This window comes from Struthio camelus, chromosome 3 (assembly GCF_040807025.1).
Source record: "Struthio camelus isolate bStrCam1 chromosome 3, bStrCam1.hap1, whole genome shotgun sequence".
Taxonomy (NCBI): Eukaryota; Metazoa; Chordata; class Aves; order Struthioniformes; family Struthionidae; genus Struthio; species Struthio camelus.
Window position 1 is genome coordinate 60,973,701 of NC_090944.1, and position 19,269 is coordinate 60,992,969.

A 19,269-nucleotide genomic window follows, 5' to 3' on the forward strand; every position below is an offset into this window, starting at 1 on the left:
TTCCATTCTCCCTTCCGTGGTCTTTCAGCTGACCTGCTAATGATATCTTCTTACAATAGGAAGTTTCCTAGGAAATAGGAAATTATTCACTTTCCGCTCTGAAAAAGAATAGGTTTGGGGGACTTGGGGAAACCTGTTCCTCTCCAAACTAAAGTTGCTTTAATCCGTTCTGTGTAACGGAGAGATTAGTTCTTACTTCTTAACTTTCAAGATGTCACCTTTCCATCGTACTACCACGTGTGAGTTTTCTTAAATTGTAGTCAAAGCCATTAGCAATACAGGGTGCTGGTCATTTGAATTATTGACAGCTTTGAGGATTACAACCAAGGTCTTTGAGGTAGCTGACTAATTAAAACAGATGTGCTCTACAGAAAATATTCAGTGGTGAAATATTTAAAGGCCTGATCAAGATCATCAAGGCTGAGTAGGTTTTTAAACCTCAGAAGTCAAGCCTTTTTTCTTGGCATAATGAAGTTAATTGTGGCCTCTTTGGTCTCCACATTTGCCAGGGCATACTTCTCTTCCAGTAAGTTTCAGAGCCTGTTCGAGCTCACAGGTCAAAATTAATTGACACGCAACAATAAAAATATGCATTGTGCCGTGTGCCAGGCTGTATCTGACATGTGTGGGCTGTTGAAAGTTGGCCTAGTGAATAGGCAGGTATCACAGTGTATAAGGTTTAGGCTTCTGTCTTCCTTGAAATTCTGGAAGAGTTCAGTAAGTGTCTGTGAGGAAGACTCTTTTGACGTCCGCACAGTGGTGCTGATGATGAGCTTACTGGGGGAAGGTCACAGGTAACTGTGGGTTTCAGTGATAGATACGGTGTCCTGGAACTCAAAAGACTTGTCTTGAGAATTCATGTGTTCTTTCTCTAGCCTATTTCTGTGCTTAAAGATAATTATGGGCAATGCTGAAATCCTCTCCTCTGTCATTAAGAGGAGAAGATCAGGACTTCAAAGGCTTTAAAGATATGGAACTGGATTGTTTATTTCATATATATCTCGTCAGAATAGAAGACAGGCACTTAAAATAGAAATTATTTTTGCCTGTCCTAGAGAAACTTTAAAATAAATAAAAATGGTTAGTCTCAATCTGAGAAGATTGCCTAAGTGGAGTTCTGACTCTTTACCATTCTGATGAGGACCAGCTCTTTTATTCCTGAGACAGACATGGAGATAGTTGGAATCTCTGTCAGATACTTTGTAAGTCACAAGAACTTTTTTTTTTATCTATATAACATTTCAGATGGACTTATTTTTCCTCTCCTCTGTGTGGCTTAGTCTGTTTCCAGATCTTCTGCATTTGTTACCTTGAAGTTGCAAGGCCTAGTTGGTATGCCCGGACAGTCTGTCCTCAGACAAAAAGATAGCAACCGCTACTGTCTACCGCTCTATATTGCCTATCTTCTGCTGGAACATCCATTTTGTTTCTGTGCTTTAGCAAAGTTGGCATCTCTGTCATTTTAGATACAGCGCAGTGGACAGGAGGGCTTATTCATGTGGATAATAGATGATGCAGGTTTCTGTTGCCAAGTCGAGTTGATTTTTCTTTTGCCTCTGCAGTGTAAGATCCTTGCCTTCCTGCAAAACAATTGTTTTACCATGTTGGGCTGTCTTAAACTGAACTAGCATGCTTTTGTCCTTAAGCTATGTTCTTTATCTGCCATTTTGACTTCTCTTTCTCACTGTGGAGTACTGATATGCCGTGTTCTTGCTAACAAGAGGTCTGATTCTGCTGTGCACCATCAGTGTAGTCCTCATACCTTTTGGAGCCTGTGTCCCCTAGAATGCTTGTCAATGAAAAATGTCTTCCTGTGCCATCAACTCAGTTGGAGGGGAATGAGGAACGAAGCTCTTAGGAGAGATCCTCTGGACCTGCAATTTCCCTGGGAACTTATTCAAAGCTCTTGCTATGTACTTTGAAGACTATATTCACTGCAGTTTATTCAGATTCTAAAAGGCCTTATTTATTCAGGGCTAAATAGTCTCTCCATTCTGTGCATTCAGAAAAATGGCCACTTTCTGCCTTTAAACTCCCTGCTCCTCCCTTCCCCCTCCCACCCCCCCCCCCCCAATCAAAAGCTTTTGGGTCATTTAAAAAATGATAGCCATACTGGAAAATGAAGGGTATATCCACCCAAGGTTCTCCAAGTAGATCTGATCTGATGTGTAGGTGTCTGGACAAGCTGTGGGATAGTCAGGATGAATCTCACTGCAGTAATGTGCTGCCCACTAGACCCAAGTCGTCATCCGTAACACTGCTCACATATTTTTATAATTTCTCAAGGCCAACCTGCAAATGTCACGTTCCCTAACCATTATCAACTTTGAAATCTCTAATGAGACTCTTCATTTGAGAAGACAGTGTTTCAGTTGTCCTTGGAAGAGTCATCTCTGCATAGATGGCGGCAGTTCCTTTGTGTTCTCCACAATGCAATGTGTGTATGCTCAAGGAGTCATAGTAGAAAGAAGTTAGGTACCCTGCAATAACTGCAGCTCTTCAGGCTGTGCATTTGGCATGCACATGCCTAACCCTGCACTACTTCCCTCTGCCTTAAAGTCCTATACCCCAAGATTCCATAGTGGAGACAGTAGAAGCATATATTTAAATGCTTTCTTTTATGCCTGAATGCAAAGGATGATGGAAAAGTATGATGTGTACTGAATGGACTCTAGTAACCAAAAATCTCTAAACCTAAACATATAAAGCACATGCATATCCACAGTGGGAAATACATACAAATAGCACATATTGAAGAAATTCAGTTCTTGTAAGGTAAGTACGGTTTCTCTTTTGTGAACCACTTCTATTATTTCATAAATTTGCCACTTTAAAAATAATGTTTAATGTATAATTAATTAGTATGTCTAGATTTTTTTTACTCTAAAACTGGAAGGCAGAAAAAAAACTCCATCACCATGTTTACTTGCTTTCTTCAGCTCCTGTTCGAGAAAGCTGTTCATTTCCTCAGTTTTCTTCCGTCATTCATTTTCCTGAAGTCTACTACGTCCTTTATTTCCCAGAAGTTGCTGTTAGTCTGTTTTGTAATGATAGGATAGATATTTCTCTAGATGGTAGATAATCTGAAAAAGTTAAAACTACAGGCATGACTGTCAAATTTAGCACTGTTGTCTTTCTCTTCCACTTTATCTGCCATATTTCTGTCCCCAACACAAAAACTAACGAGGCACTGATTTTGTAAAGGTCCGGTGTAACTATTAAGCAGGTATTTCTTAGACCCCCAGATCTTCAGTGGCTCCCCGTGCTTTACTTGCTTTTCTAATCTTTGCATTTATCTCCCTTCAGATCTCAACATCTGCTGCAATTTGACTGCCCAGGTTAGTGAAATTTTCCCCCTTTATCCACTTCTGTAATTATCCTGTGCACCCATTTCTTCCCCAGTATTCCTCGATGTTGATCTGGCAGTATTTATTCTTGACTAGATTGTCCATTTTTGGATATGGGGTGGGGCAAAAAAAAGGGAGAAAATTATTTTCCTGCTTTATATTTGTAATTGTTATGAAAGTATATGTAAGCTGTATTTTCCAAAGAAGTATTGGAGAAGAATAAAAATCATGTACAGAAAAAGTAGAAACTGGAAAGAAGAAATCAAATTATTTGACAGAAGTAAAAGTAAATAAAAGTTTACTGGAAAAGTATTATTTTAGGTGGTAGGTATACGCAGGTATATGCAATAAGTAGCTGTTGAAGGAAAAGAGCATAGCAGTCTTCCTCAGGTCTATGCAGAATTAGGAGACTTGAAAGGGATGTGAGTTGTATTACGATTTCCTTTGTATCTGTCTCTAACCGCACACTTGGTAATATACTTTTGAATAATAAAAAACCATTCCAGTAGCAAGCAGGGTATACAGTTCAAAGTTAGAGAATAAAGTTCTAAAGTGAGTTCTCCTGTTTTTTTAGAAAATGCTATATTAATGGTGGAGCTCAGCCTTGTATCTTTGGGTGCTTGAACTGAACTAAAATCTTCAACCTTCGCAAGTCTTCATAAACCTCGGATCGCAATTGACTTTTTCCTACTATCCTCATACAGAATTAAGTGAAGAACTTTCTTTCAGTCAAATTCAGACCGGTTTTTACGTGTTCAATTTCTGCTCCAGGAGCATTTTTCTTTTACAAAATCCTGGAACCCAGCTCTTCCCTTTCCACTTGGTTGCCTTTAATCGTCAAGCCATGGTTTATTATTCAGGCTCCTTTCTGCTGATTGAGTTAATACTTAAGTCATTACTACTGAGTACAGTATTTCCTAGGAAAAGGGAGATGTGGTTTGGGATCCCTCCAGGCAGAAAAGGGAATTGAACATAAATCCCTATATCCTGAGAAAGGGCTAGATCTCTGAAAAAGAGGGAGGGGGATGCACTATCGTTATCATCTTTTTGTTGTGTTTTAAAGTAAAATATAACTACTGCTCCATTTTATCTGAACCCTGGTCTGGTAGACATGTAGCGGTATATTTGGGAATGCCTTCTAGGATTGAGACTCTTCAGAGAAGGTTTTTCTGTGTATCCCCAATAGAATAAGACAGACACTTCTCTCAGTCCTGTCAAAGCTGAAGCGATTATGAACATGTCCACTAGTAGGTCTCTAAAGTTAAAGCGTTATGGATGCCCTCAGAATTACGTGGCAGCCGAATAGAGGCTCGGGAAATCTGTATTTTGAATTTACCTGCCTAAGCCCTGTGGTTTGTAGTCCTAAGAGTTGATAAAGGTAGCACAAGTTCTGTTGTGGAGTAAGGAAGTCAACCTGTCTAAGAAGATTTGACCATAGTGTTGCAGCATTTTCTGGCTGAAAAGTTATGTAAGTAAATGAATAAACCCCTATATTTTTCACCATTGAGCTCGCTCCAGGTTAGTTGTATTTAGTGCTGTTCCTCAAGACATATAACAAAAAAAAAATTAAGTGTGTTCATAGATTTTTAGGTTAAAAGGGACTACGACTACACCTGCTTTCCTTTCTGACACAAACGAATCATACAATCAAATCCACTAATGTTATTGCTAATTCTACTGTTGCTTTGAAAAATTATCTTGAAGTACAGCATTATTATGTAAAATGGAAACTGACCTTTTTACAAAAGCTTTAATTTAACTCTTGATTAATTGTTCCTAGGCTAATTGCTTTCCCTGATAGAAAAAACCCACTTATTTTCATGCTGATTTTTGTCCAGCTTCCAGTGTTTGTCTTTGTCATCTTCCGATCTGATAGCTTCCTATCTGAGCTCTCTCATGAAATAAAGATAACGAACATATTTAGTTTTTCAGTAGGGCAGATTCCAGAGACCTTGAAGGCTCTTGTAGCTGTCCTTCAGAACCACCTTTTTCGGTTTGAGGGGTATTGCGTTACTTGACTTGAAGCACCTTCCTTTCTGACTGACTAGCCCTTATGGTCTGAAGAATGAGAACCTCATCCAGAGAGCACTTTGGAGCGTCTGGGTCAGGCTTCTGAACCGCATCTCAAAAAGCATCCTTTTTTCCATCGATTAGGAAGACTAGCTGGCTAATGTAGGCATCTTAAGAGAATACATTCTTCTGTGAAGTGTGAATACCACAACTAGCACAGTAAAGGTGTTGCTAATGTTCTGTTACAATGGTATTGACACTTCCCTTTTTCCATTTTACTACTCCATTTACTTGGTTAATACACAGCAAGTCCTATTTGTTCTCTCACAAAGCGAACTGAAAGTTTACATTCAGCTTGCTACCTATGGTGCCCCAAAATATGGGTTTATGATTTGTTTTTCAAAATACAGTGCACACTTCTGTAAATGTGACCTGTATTCTTGTGCCTAGATAATATGGCTTTGTGTTTACTGGCATTGAAACACACGGTCGGGTAAGTTTGGCTTAGCATATGACGAAGATCACTCTAGAACTGACCTTGATATTGCTAAAATTCAAATTTCTGATCTTTTCAAACTTTAATTTTGCCTTTACTTTCTTCCAGATCTTTGACAAAAGTACTGCATAATATTGTGCCAAAAGTATTTTTCTATATGCTCTGTATTTTGAAGGTTTTGATTGATGCATAAATATTTGGTTTTGATAAAAATGGTCACCTGTGATGATGCTGTGTAGATTGTTCTTCATTCTCATCAGTAATTAATGAAGATTAAATTTGCGTTAGGTTGATCTGTGAGAAGCTTGTGAAATTAAACTGAGCTTTGAAGCTTACAGAAATATGCAAGGCAAATGCCTTTATCTCCAGTCTGGGTACGCTCTGAGCGATAAGACGGTACTCCAAGAAGCAGGTGATACGTGTTGCTGTGTAAACAAAACTGGCAGATTCATGTTGATTTAATAGAAGTAGGCAAAGATGACAATGCATTTTATGTGAAATGGATTCTCCTAGATTATTGTGTGTTTTGGCAGAAGTCGTCTTTCCAGTCAGTCAGTTTCCTTCATCACTTGAGGAGCAGAATTTTGAACTCAAAGGCCTAATGTAGTTTATTTTTAAAGTGGATAGCAGTAGATTTCAGTTTAATTTAGGAGTCCATTTTATTTAGTACATTTATTATGTAGAGATAACCACAAAAGATGTGTGATGTAAAAATACAGAAATTGTATATCCCTTTTACAGTATAGCCTTTTAAAAATGAATACTAGTTGCTGCTTTATAGCTATATAGTCTACATGATAAAGTTTTGTTTTGTGGAAAAAAGTACACTTGAAGAGTGGAAATATTAGCAATAGGGTTTTTTGTAAGTACGATGGCTACTCAACTGAAAAAAAAGTCATTTAAAGCATAAAGAGAAAGAGGACAGAATGTTTTTGAGGATATAGAGGAAGTCAGCATTGATTCATTCCAATTGATTTCTTCAATATTGAATAAATGGGTAGACATCGACACTAAAAAACTTGTTGGCAGTGTAATATCTGCTGGAATATATATTTCTGCAGCATATCTGTGCCAGCAGATGTCTTGGTGTCGTCACAGTTCTGCTAGATAAATGTCTCTATTTTACTTGAACTGAGAAAAGTACGTTCTCCTGATAAGCTGCCTCTGTGCTAGAAACGGAACCAAAGGTCGGGAAAAAAGACTTAGCACTCGGTAATGTTCATGTGCAACACACTTATTACACATTTCTATTTTCATCCAGAAAAAAACACAGCAGAAGAGAAAATAAATTATTGTGTCTTAACAGATAACTTTATTTTTGTGAATGAACTTAAAATTCAAATGAACCGGTATCTGAAGTATTCCTCTGAACCTAACTGATCCAACAGTTCTATGAAGTTTACTTTACAGCTTCCTGTTCACTGCGGTGACTGAGCTGCCTCAGGGTAGTTCAGACTTCCTTCTTGTTTTGTCACAAGAAGTGACTGGACAGGGAAAACTTTACTTGCCGGGGACGGATGATGTTCGTCAGTCAGCCGTATAAATTAGACTGTTACGATAGAGCTTGTCTCAGAATTGTCAGAAACTAAATATATGCTTTCTGTAGTATTTTCAGCATTGTTCTAATTTAGGCAATAATAATAAAGAAAATAAGGTGTTTAACTGAAGAATTACAGCACCGTAACTAATAGTTCTTTGTTTAGAGAAGCACTCCTATTAAGACATATTTGCATTTATTTCTGGACAAATATCATATGCTGTTATAGTCTTCTTCATCAGTTGTTTTTGGGGGGGGGGGGGATGGTGGGGGGTATTATTAATTTAGCTAGGCTGGTAAGTGTGACCTTGTATTTGTTTCAGAAGTCAAGGCCAAGGCATTATCATCAGGATACAGAATATACAATAGATGTATATATATTTTTAAGTCAGGGAAAGACTAAACTGGACATGTAGCAGCAGACTCATGTTGCAACTTCAGTTATTAAGCATGCTGAAAAAAATTAATCCATCATATAAGTTTTTAATTTAACATTATAAAAAGGGTGAATTTGCTCTGTTATCTTTCAGTAGCTGCTCTCCTATTAGCCGCTTTGAGAATCCATGTTAAATTGTATTTTAAACAATTAACCAAATACATTTTTTAAGTCTGGTGCATGCAGTGTTAATCATTAGTGACTATTGGAGTATTTTCCTGTTACTTTGCATATTTTTACAGGAAACTTTGATCCATTGTTTTGCTACTTCGTGATGTCTTAATCATGGCATAGCATATAACACATTTGTTTTTAATTACATGTTATAGCTTGATTAAAGAACATATTTTATCACATTAGTAAATGGTGTCATGAGTTGAAAAGAGTCATTTATGTTATACTTCTTTTTTTCCCTTCTAAACTGAGTAAGAGGTGATGTCAGGAAATTGCTTCCTTCAGCTTATTTTTAATCAGATGTACAGTGGAGTTTTACCAAACTAGATCTAAAAAAACAAAACCAAAAACACCCACCCTCAGGTTATAAGCAGTCAGTTAAGTATTAGTTTGTGTCTGTACTGTAGACTGATCAAATCACTTCACAGAATGATAGAATATCAAACTGAAGGTATCTCAGTACCTCATTCATTTTAACTGTACCTTAACTAGTATCAAAAACCTCCACAGCCTCTTTAGATAGTCACTGCTAGTCTGTAGTTGTCCTGCAGTTTAGAAAGCGCTTCCTAATGTCTGGCTTACAATTTCCTTTGTTGCAGCTTAAGCTGATTGCTTGTCATTCTAGCCCTCACTGACATTACGGGAACAATTTACTACCCATTTTTTGAGTACCTCAGTATCTTTCAGACTGACTTTAGTGAAGGACATCAGGGTTTTTAAATCTTTTTTTCTTAAATTATGCTTATCAAAATTCTGCTTATTGCCAAATCTTCCTTTTGGATTCTGTCCAGCTGGTCCACATCTGTAATGATTAATGTCCAAAATTAGACATAATAATCCAGCTGAGGCCTTACTGGTACTGAGTGGGACAGGAATATCGCATCATGCGTCTCATGAATTGATGTGTTCCATTATGGTTTTTTGGTTTTGCAATATGGTGGCATTGTTGGAACTTGTTGAAGTTTGATCTGCTGAACTTGCTAAACCTTTTGGAAAGCGCTGTTGTCTGGTCATTCTCCCATCTTTTACTTACGCATCTGATTTTTATCTCTTGCAGTGCTTTTTGGAGTATTATTTACCTCATACAATGTTTTTATGGAAATGCATCTTATTTATTTTGCACTACTTGACTGATTTACCAAGATCATTTTGAATTCTAGTCTTTTTCCTCAAAAGGCTTGCAGTACCCATCGTTTGGTGTCATTTGCAAATGTAATAAATGTATTCTCTATCTCACTGTCCATATTATTAATGAAAATGTTACATAGTGCTGGACTGGGGACATGTTTTTGCAGAGCCCTCTTTGGCATATTCTTCAGTTTTTACAGTGAATCACTAGTAGCTGCTCTTTGAAAAAAAGCTTTTCCAAACAGTTGAGCCTCCATCTTTGCAGTTATTTTATCTAAATCATGTATTAACCCGACTCACGAGAATCGTTACGTTTGAGAGATTTTAAAAGGCCAGTTAAGGTCGAGATATGTTACATCTGTCCTTTTCTCTGTTGCCAACATTTGCTACCCACCATGTAATAAAGAAAAATTACATTTGTTCTACAGGATTTGTTTTTGACAAATCCATGTTCATCTAAGCTTATGATATTATTTGTTAGAAGTTTATGAATAGGTTTTTTTTTGTTTACTATTCTGTTGTCACTGTGGAAATTCAAGTTAACGTGACAGGTCTGTAACTCTCTAGGACTCAGCAACAGTTGTTAATTTTGGACACAGGGGCTAGTTCAGTTTTGAGAATAAGATCAGGAAACACTACTTTAGGGCCACAAGGAACTGATAGAACTAAGATTATAATTTGTGGACTGTTACCGCAAATGATAATAAAATAGAAAAAAATGGTCAAAAAGGTAAGTCATTTGAAGATTTAACTCTCTCTTCCCTCATGTATATGTGATGCTTCAGTTCTTACACATCCCTGGGTGTAGTCCTCAACTTGTTCTCGGTCATTGTGAGCTTGTCCTGATAGAGGTGTGCTCTTTCCTGTATGTGTTGGTTCTGCTCAGGCCAGGGCAATCCCCTGGTGTCCATGCGCCTGTTTGTTTCCACTATCTCTTTCGGCTCCAATGAGATCCAGTTTCTGGCATCTCCAGGAGCTATTAGTGGAGGAAGGACCTGGAAATATCCTGAGAGACAAACAAGTAGAGTAGAGGAGGGGAAGGAGCAGAAGGCATGGACTCTGTCATGCTGCAATGTGGCTGTGCTGCCTGTTGCTGGCTCCTCTCAGTCTCCAGCATGGTTTCTTGCACCACTCTCTTAGAATCTTTCAGGCCTCCCAGTTGGCATATGTCCTCTCAGCACCTGAGAACTGGTTTAATTATTTTAAAACTGGTTATCATTTTTGACTCTAATAGAAAAAATGGTTATTAGTTAACAGCCCTTGTCTGATTTTCTCCCCTTTTTAGGTTTTGTGCTATCTGTTGCCTGTTTTGATCTCTGGGATCATACTCGTTCTCCACAAGCTCTTAATATTAACAACTTTGAGATTTCTTTTTGTTTGGGGTAAATTTGTTTAGGACTGTCTGTTGGGGGGGAGGGGGGAATCTACCTAGTTGTTAACCTGAATTTTTCTTAATCTAGCTTTGGATTCTTATCCCTTTTTAATTTATATTCAGGGAGCTTAATGGTTAACCTCATACCTGTTCATTTTTACTGAAGAATTTCAGATTATATTTGCTCTGCATCTTAATGATGTAGGGATTATTCTGTTTTATCTGCTTTACTTGAAAGAAGAATAGAAAATTTTCTGATTCTCATACAATAATCTTACTTCTTTCATTCTGTCTTTGTTCACTACCCCATTGGCTCTGGCAAGAAATCTGCCTGCATTATATTCTCATGGACTCTTAAGTCAAATATGGCAACCAAGGCAGAGATCTTACTGTGATGACTGTAAAACAAATTACATAGATTAAGATTGACTAGAGGTAGAAAGAGGAAGCATCACTGTTGTTTTGTGGCAGGAGGTAAACAGGAATTATCTGGAAGATGTGTATATATAGGTATTTTTCATGGTCATGTGGAAAGCCTTAATTAAAAAAAAAAAGGCTACTTTATATCAAAATGATAGCACTCCCTTGAAATGGATCTACATTACCTATAGGCAGTGTAATTTCTCATGAAGATCAGATTGCAGTTGATGTTTAGGAGTCAGGATCATTTCAGGAGTTGGTGGTGTTCATTTGCTGGTTTTGGGATCATCAGTAAAACTTTCTCCAGTAGAGTCTGAATCAGAAATGTATTTCTATTAAATTTACATTAAATGCTCTCCCTTGTGCCTAATATCTGTATAGTTGTCTGGCAACCAAGTTTTTTCCTCTGTTGTTTTTTTTTTCTTCCTCTTTTTCTTGTTGAGTCCTTTTGTTACAGAGTAAACACTGACTTACCCAAGGTTATTTCGTGCTCTGTTTTTCAGGACATTCTGAAACTTTCAACCTTTCAGGACAGTTCTCTTCAAAGTTCTTGCTATATCTTTATCAAGGCAAGAGTTAGGATGTTTCTCCACGCCTTTGAAGGAATCAATTTGTTCAGGCATGTAGATGATTTGTTCACTGGAGCAAGGCTACTGTCTGATAAAACCATGGCACTAACAGAATAGAAGGACATGTACGTCATCAGGAAGGCTGTTCTTTTCTCGGATGTATGTGAAATAAACTCAGGCTTTTAGTTTTCTGAAATTTTGAAGGTTTAATTGTCGTCTTGTAGATGAGCACGAGTATAATTTTTCTACATATGCCCATCCAGTGATGTCCTGTCAGTTGCTGATATCTTTATTTGGACTTGCACTTAGTTTGTCTTTCCCGTTTTACTTTTTTGCACCTTCAGCCTGAAAAGAAACTGTATGTTTTAATCTGTGGGTAGTGGAATTACAAGACCATTTTGTATTGTGATAACACTAATGGTTTTGTGAAAGTCGTGATAGCAATAGACAGTTACATGAATAGATTAAGGCAGTATTCCTGTACCTATTTGGCTAAATTTTATGCATAATACAAGTCTAGAATCGTTTTGGGTGTCTGGATTCAAAATTGCAGACTAAGATGACCAATTAGTCATATATAGAGAGCTGCATAAGTTCTCTAATGAAAAAAGAATATTGCTGTATGAGACTTTGGCTGAAGAAGTTCACAAGTCATTACCCATCAAGGGATTTTTGAGCAGTTGTGTTAGAGTTGAAATTTAGGGAAGTCTGAATTCTGGAGGCATTTCATTTAAGCCTGATCTGAGAGAGCACAGCATTTCACCCCCTGAGTTTTGCTTTGAGAAATCCAGTTACTCAGTTGTAAGTGGAGCATTCATAGTTACCTAGATGTAGAGCTGTATCTTCTCTCTTGAAAAGCCTCTGAGGAGTGGATGAATCAGATCTGCTAATTAAACAAGCTAGAAATGGCAGAAATATGAAAGTGGAACAGGTGAAAAGAGTGACAGAAGATGCCTATGCTTGTCTTGTCAGTTGGGACAGCAGGTGTTGACAGACACACAGAGATGGGCATGGGAAAACTACCAGCTTTTCTTCTTCTCCTCTTTGACAGAAAGGGAATGAATGAAACAATTTATCTTTTATGTTTAAATATGTTTTCAGGAGAGAAATTTCTTTTCCCAAGTATGTCTCAAAAAGCAAATAAAAAACCCCTCAAAACTGCAAAGAGCAAGCATCTGTCTTTCAACTGAAATTAGAAGTCATTCTTAAAACAGAAAACAAAACCCTTATAATTGATTTTTTTTCAGAAAGGAAGAAAAAATATTTGGCAAAGTAATATTAAACAGGCTTTCCATGGTATGTAAACTAAAAAAAAAAAAAAAAAGATTTATGTCTAAGAAAATCACCACCACTCAGCAAATGCTATTTATTTTGAAAAAAAATAGCTCTGCTTGTGTGTTAGTACTCTGGACAAAAAATAATCCTGACTCTTTCATTCTGTAAGTATTTATTAAAACTGGAGTTTTCAATTGTATAGATACGGGAGTAGCACATAATCAGAATTGGTAACAAAAATTAGTGTGCAGCCTTTGCTATCTTTTTACCATATCTTTCTTTAAAATCTGTTTTCTCAGTGTGCTTCTTCACACCTCTGAATGTTTATAGCTTCTTATTCAGAAGCTGTTTTCAGTCCAGTTGGTCTGTACTTTTACAAGTAGGAAAGGGAGATTGCAGGACTATGCAGGTCATTTATCTATCTCCTCATGCTCACATTGGCTTATTTGATATTACCAGCAGTGTTTCAAAAAGTGATTGCATGAGAATCTTACATACAGGTAATTTATGTTCTTTGTGGTTGATAAGGAAAACATTGAAAATCTTGTGCTTCCAAGGCTCTGGAACCAGAAAGAATAATAATAATAATAATAAAAAAAATCTAAATATATCAAACCAGTCTTGTGGGTTTTCATGTTTTTCTTTTTTTTTTTTCTTTTTTTTTTTTTTTTTGTCAAAGCAGCTGTTAAGTCAGTCTTCCAGTCAGCCTTATTCCTTGCTGCTGTTGCTACACTGTCTCCTGGAAGTGCTTGCCCTGCTGGTGGGCACTGAAGGGGGTTCCTGCTCCTCTTCCTTTGCTCTGGCTGGCATGGTGACCACAGGATGAGTCAGTCTGTAGTGCCCCTCTTGCATGCACTGTCTCACAGAATCACAGAATGGTTGAGGTTGGAAGGGACCTCTGGAGATCATCTCGTCCAACTGCCCTGCTCCAGCAGGGTCACCTGGAGCCCGTTGCCCAGGATTGCGTCCAGACAGCTTTTGAACATCTCCAGGGAAGGAGACTCCCTCCACCACCTCTCTGGGCAACCTGTTCCAGGGCTCTGTCACCCTCACAGGAAAGGAGTTTTTCCTCGTATTCCGGCGGGGCTTCCTGTGCATCAGTTTGTGCCCGTTGCCTCTCGTCCTGTCGCTGGGCACCACGGAGAAGAGCCTGGCCCCATCCTGTTTACGCCCTCCCTTCAGATACTTCTACACATTGATCAGATCCCCCCTCCCCCCCCTCCCCAAGTCTTCTCTTCTGCAGGCTAAGCAGGCCCAGCTCTCCCAGCCTTTCCTCATAGGAGAGATGCTCCAGGCCCTTCATCATCTTAGTAGCCCTTTGCTGGACTCACTCCAGAATCTCCATGTCTTGCTTGTATTGGGGAGCCCAGAACTGGAAGGAGGACTCCAGGTGAGGCCTCCCCAGGGCTGAGTAGAGGGAGGGGGAGGATCACCTCCCTCGACCTGCTGGCAGCGTTCTTCCTAACGCAGCCCAGGATACCTCTGGGCTTCTCGGCCACGGGGGCGCGTTGCTGGCTCGTGATCACCCTGTTGTCCACCAGAACCCCCCAGGTCCTTCTCCGCAGAGCTGCTTTCCAGCAGGGTGGCCCCCAGCCTGTCCTGGTGCGTGGGGTTATTCCTCCTCAGGTGCAGGACTCTGCACTTGCCTTCGCTGAACTTCACGAGGCTCCCCTCTGCCCGTCTCTCCAGCCTGTCGAGGTCCCTCTGAATGGTGCACAGCCTTCTGATGTGTTATCAGCCACTCCTGCCAGTTTTGTATCCCCAGCAAACTTGCTGGGGAGGTGCTCTGTCCCATCATCCAGCTGATTGATGAGCAGTACGGGACCCAGTGTTGACCCCTGTGGGATGCTGCTAGCTACAGGCCTCCAAGTAGACTTTGTGCCACTGGTCACAACCCTTTTAACTCTGCCACTCAGCCCGTAGTTCTCAGTCCACCCTCACTGTCCACTCCTCTAGCCTGCGCTTCTGAGCTTGCCTGTGAGGATGTTACGGGAGACGGTGTTGAAAGCCTTGCTGAAGTTGAGGTAGACAACGTCCACTGCTCTCCCCTCGTCTACCCAGCCAGTCACGCTGTCATGGAAGGCTATCAGATTGGTGAAGCATGATTTCTCCTTTGTGAATCCATGCTGACTACTGATCACCTTCTTGACCTCCACGTGCTTAGAGATGGCCTCCAGGATGCGCTGTTGCACCTCCTTTCCCGGGATGGAGGTGAGGCTGACAGGCCTGTAGTTCCCGGCATCCTCTTTCTTGCCCTTTTTGAAGGCTGGAGGGATTAGAGTCTGACCTCCAGCTCTCTGGCCCTCTGCTTCTTGCTTCTGCCCTGAACTGTTACGAATTTGGTAGTATGTATCTCTGTCTTAATGCACAGAACAGTACCGCCATGATAATCATTAATCATTCAGTGCCTTTAGACCTCCAGGTGTGCCCTGGGCAGTGGGGCAGCCGCTTCTTGTAGAGATCATCTTTTGTGGGTTCCACACTAGGTTACATCTATTGCTAGTAAAATGTATGTGCTTGGGGGAACATTTCTGTGCTAGATGTAGCCATGTTGTTTTCTTGAACTAAGTTCTCCGATAGTTGTGAATAAACTAACATATTTTCAGATTGGTGTTATTGATATCACACTTGACACGTATGCCAGTGGAAAAATATATTAGCAGCTGTAAAAGCAGAATAAGGAAGTTTATTATTTGTAGCCGTTCTTTAAGTCTCAGAGATTCATGGATTACTTCTGTTTAATACCAAATTTTCTAAGGTTTCTCCTGTTTTTCATTCTAAAGCCAATTTATTTTCTCGTTCCTCTTTTTAAACAGATGAAGCATGTAAAAGACAGATTTGGTGACAGCGTGCCAGAAGAGGTGCTTCTGCTGTGTCTGGGCATTACTTCGGGAATTGGCCGATTGATCTTCGGCAGAGTTGCAGATTATATTCCTGGTGCAAAAAAGGTCTATTTACAGGTATGTCTTCGCACAATTGTGAAGGAATATAAAAACAATATTCTGAAGGTTTTGTTGGCAGGTGCTGTAAGTAAATAGAATTAACTGGGTATTCAAATTTGAAAAATTTCAAACTTCTAGAAACTGAATGTATGGCTTTTGGTACAAGGGGCCTTCATTGTAAACTTCATGAATCTCTATTGCTGACTTTTTTTTTTTTTTTTTAATGCTAATAAAACGTAGGTACTGCCTGCTGGCTGTTCTCAGTTGAGAATGAAACACTAATGTTTAGCATGGGAGGGACAAAACCTTTGGGCATTCTCTAGATTCTGCTTTGCCATTTATCCCATGATTTCAAGTTTTTTACAGAAAGATTTCTTCATGTGCCTCTACTAAGGATTTTGGATTTTTTGTTCTTGATCTTGGTTGGATGATAACTAGGTGGCAAGTATGTCCTGCGCATATTGCATGCTATGCGAATATTAGAGATACTTACTTGAGAAGATTCTGCTGAATGAAGTGGGTTACTTGGCATCTTCAGTGATGAGAGTAGTAGAAATAGTCACATGGGGAAAATAAATTACTGTTCTTCCAGCTTCCAGAAATGCTGAAGTTTGGGGATGGAGGAGGCTAGGCGTTTTTTCTTCCACACTTATAAACGTTATTTTTTGAGAAAGTGCTAGCTGTAGTGCAGATTTTTAAAAAAGCTTTAGTTGTAATAGCTTACGTGTTCTTGACCGTTGTTGTTGGTAGTTTGTTTTAAAAAGAGAAATAACAAGGGAGACATCTAATGGCTATTATCTGTACTACATCATTGAAAACAAAAACTGGAGAAGGACCTTTCTGAACATGCAGCATTTGTTGCCATAGTTACATATACTTAGCCTCCTTGGTAAAAGACTGGGACTATATCTCATTCATTTGGATTGATTCACTACCTATTGTTGCATTTTTAGGAAACTTCATTATTATTAGGACAAACAGTGAAAAGGCAACACTGAAATATATATGATTTACAAGGCACAAATACCTTTAGTTCTTTCTATGTGATACATGTCAAACTTGCAGAAAAAATTTGAAAGTTTTTTTTTTTTTTTCCTCAGATGACTAAAACTAAAAACCGATAACTTTTCTGTTTAGGGTATAAATTCTGACACTTTTGTTTCTGAGTATTGTTGGTTTCAACTAATTATAGGCAGGAAGAAAGCATATTCCCCATAGTTAAGCCATGTGCTGCATCTGTCTCCATCTTTAGCTCTTTTGTTTCAAATCAGCATTTTTAGGAGTGAAAATGACTATTCACCACATCTCATGGGTGTTATTCAGGTTTGTCCAACAGTTCATATCATCGTTCTTTTCATTTGTATCTCTAAGCTGAATGATGGTGGTGTTGCAGACGTGATGGTTATAGACAAAACAAAGGCAGAATTTGTAGGGGACCTAGAGAGAGTTTGTGCCAAAAAGCTTTTATTTTCATAACTTTTTGGTTTAGAGAGACAACTTTATCTGTCTGTAAATCTTGCTTTGAATAAGTAAGAGTAACATGAATATTTGTATAGTCAGTATTTCTTAATCTTCAGTCTTTCCCAGCACTGAATGCAGTGTAGCTAGTACTCTCTCTCCTTGCAAAATTGGTTCAGAATTAAATTTGACAAATGCAAATGAAATTGTATTTCCACTTAGAATTTGAGTCTTATAGTTGAACAGCTTACACTGGTTAATGAACAGGTCTGTTCTGCAAATTTAACCGTTATCCTTCCTTTTCTGAATCCCTTCTTAAGGAGCTCTTTTGTTGAATTTTGCTTTATAAATCACGTTTAGTAAGAGAACGATGCTTTCTCTCTTTTTGATCTGAAGAGTTTAGTGATTGTTTTTAGTGCTTCTTTTGTCATAATAGGCTAAAAATGAATCTGGTCAACGACATCTTTTCTGCAGTTTATCTACGGATAACCACATTATTTCTTAGATATAAACTCACCTTAAATAGCCTTCTATATTTTATGTAATGTAATTCCCAGAAGAACTAAGAATTCTTTCACCTTTATCCTTACATTTCTATAAGCAACCCAGTTCCTTAATTGTCTCTGTTTCTGTATATCATACTGCAGATATTTCACAACAGTTTCTTTTAGTATGCTGAATAACATACAGTACCTAAAAGAATTTTTTATGCTGTCCTAAAAATTAAGTCTTGTCCAGGTGTCTGCTTGCAGACTTTTCCTAGTGAACTCATATATTTGATGTCACTTATCCTTTGAAAACTTGTGTAGTTTTTAAGTAACCTTGTTTTTGTTTTAATGGTCTACAGGTGACGAATGCATAATGCAGATACCCTGTTTGGAAAACCTGTTTGTGCAATTAGGTGGTGTGCTATGGATGACGCACAAACAAAGCTTGCTTTCTTTTTTTTTTTTTTTTTGATTTTCTTTTGATTAACTTCTGCTTCATTTTGCTGAAAGATGGAGTTTGATTCCTTTAACTTACTACAAAGAATAATCTTAAATACAGTGCTGATAAGACTATAAATACAGCAAGGTGGGTTGATGTGAAAAAATTGAAATGAGACTTTCAAAAACCACCTCTGTTGACTATAAGTACCCTGAAGTAATCACTCATAGTAATACTGATATTTTTACTTAGGTTACAGTGTTTAATGACAACTGTGAGATGCCTAATTATGGAGTATTTTGGCTATGTCAAATTTTTGATCCTTTGCAGCTTTTATTTCTAAAAATACTAAAGAGTAACTTCTAAAAAAAATGTCAGTGCGCAAGAAATGACTTCATTATCTGTCTACTGCAGGATAGGTAATGAAAAAGACATTGGAAAAAAGTGAAATGGGTCGAGTTTGACTGTATGCTGTGACAGTCCTAGGTTTTTGTTTTATCTTGGTTTGTAACTTCTGACGGTAATTATCCATGGAGGGTGCTAATATTTATCCTAAAGGAAATAGGGGCAGGCAGTTTAATTGCTTACAAATGCAAGAAAGCTCCATCTACTCTCTTATCTTGGCTTATTTGATGTAATATGTTTTTGTATTTTTCCTTGATCACGTTTAGGTGACCTCATTCTTCTTCATTGGCTTGATGTCTATGATGATTCCACTGTGCCATGTCTTTGGAGGTCTCATTGCTGTCTGTCTCTTCATGGGCCTGTTTGATGGATGCTTCATTTGCATTATGGCTCCTATTGCCTTTGAGCTTGTTGGTGCTCAGGATGTCTCCCAAGCCATAGGATTTCTACTAGGACTCATGTCAATACCTATGACAGTTGGTCCACCCATTGCAGGTAAGTGCAGACCCAGTCTGTAGATAGCTGTAAATATTTTCCTAGAGTTGTATGGGTGTTTTTTTTTTTTCTCATTGCCAGTTCTTCTGTTCCTGCGTCATATGCCGTGCATTTAAATTGGATGTCTTCTCTTGCCTTGCTCTAGAATGTATGATGAGTTTATCTGCTGCTCCTCAGTTATTGATATACTGTTATTGTTTAAAGTTTGCTTCGATCTTTTTTTATTAAATAATGCAGAGGTAAATGATTCCTCTCAAAAGAAATAGAGGCTTCCAGAT

At 38.5% G+C, this 19,269-nt stretch overlaps 1 protein-coding gene across 2 annotated transcripts in view; it reads left to right on the top strand.

The window, feature by feature from the left end:
* Positions 1-19,269, top strand: part of SLC16A10 (solute carrier family 16 member 10) — an 83,940-nt gene that overhangs the window by 58,745 nt on the left and 5,926 nt on the right. For both annotated transcript variants that reach the window (XM_068938065.1, XM_068938064.1), the window contains 2 exons: positions 15,581-15,724; positions 18,763-18,991. In XM_068938065.1, coding sequence (XP_068794166.1) covers positions 15,581-15,724; positions 18,763-18,991 — 373 coding nt within the window. The remainder of the gene's footprint in view (positions 1-15,580; positions 15,725-18,762; positions 18,992-19,269) is intronic.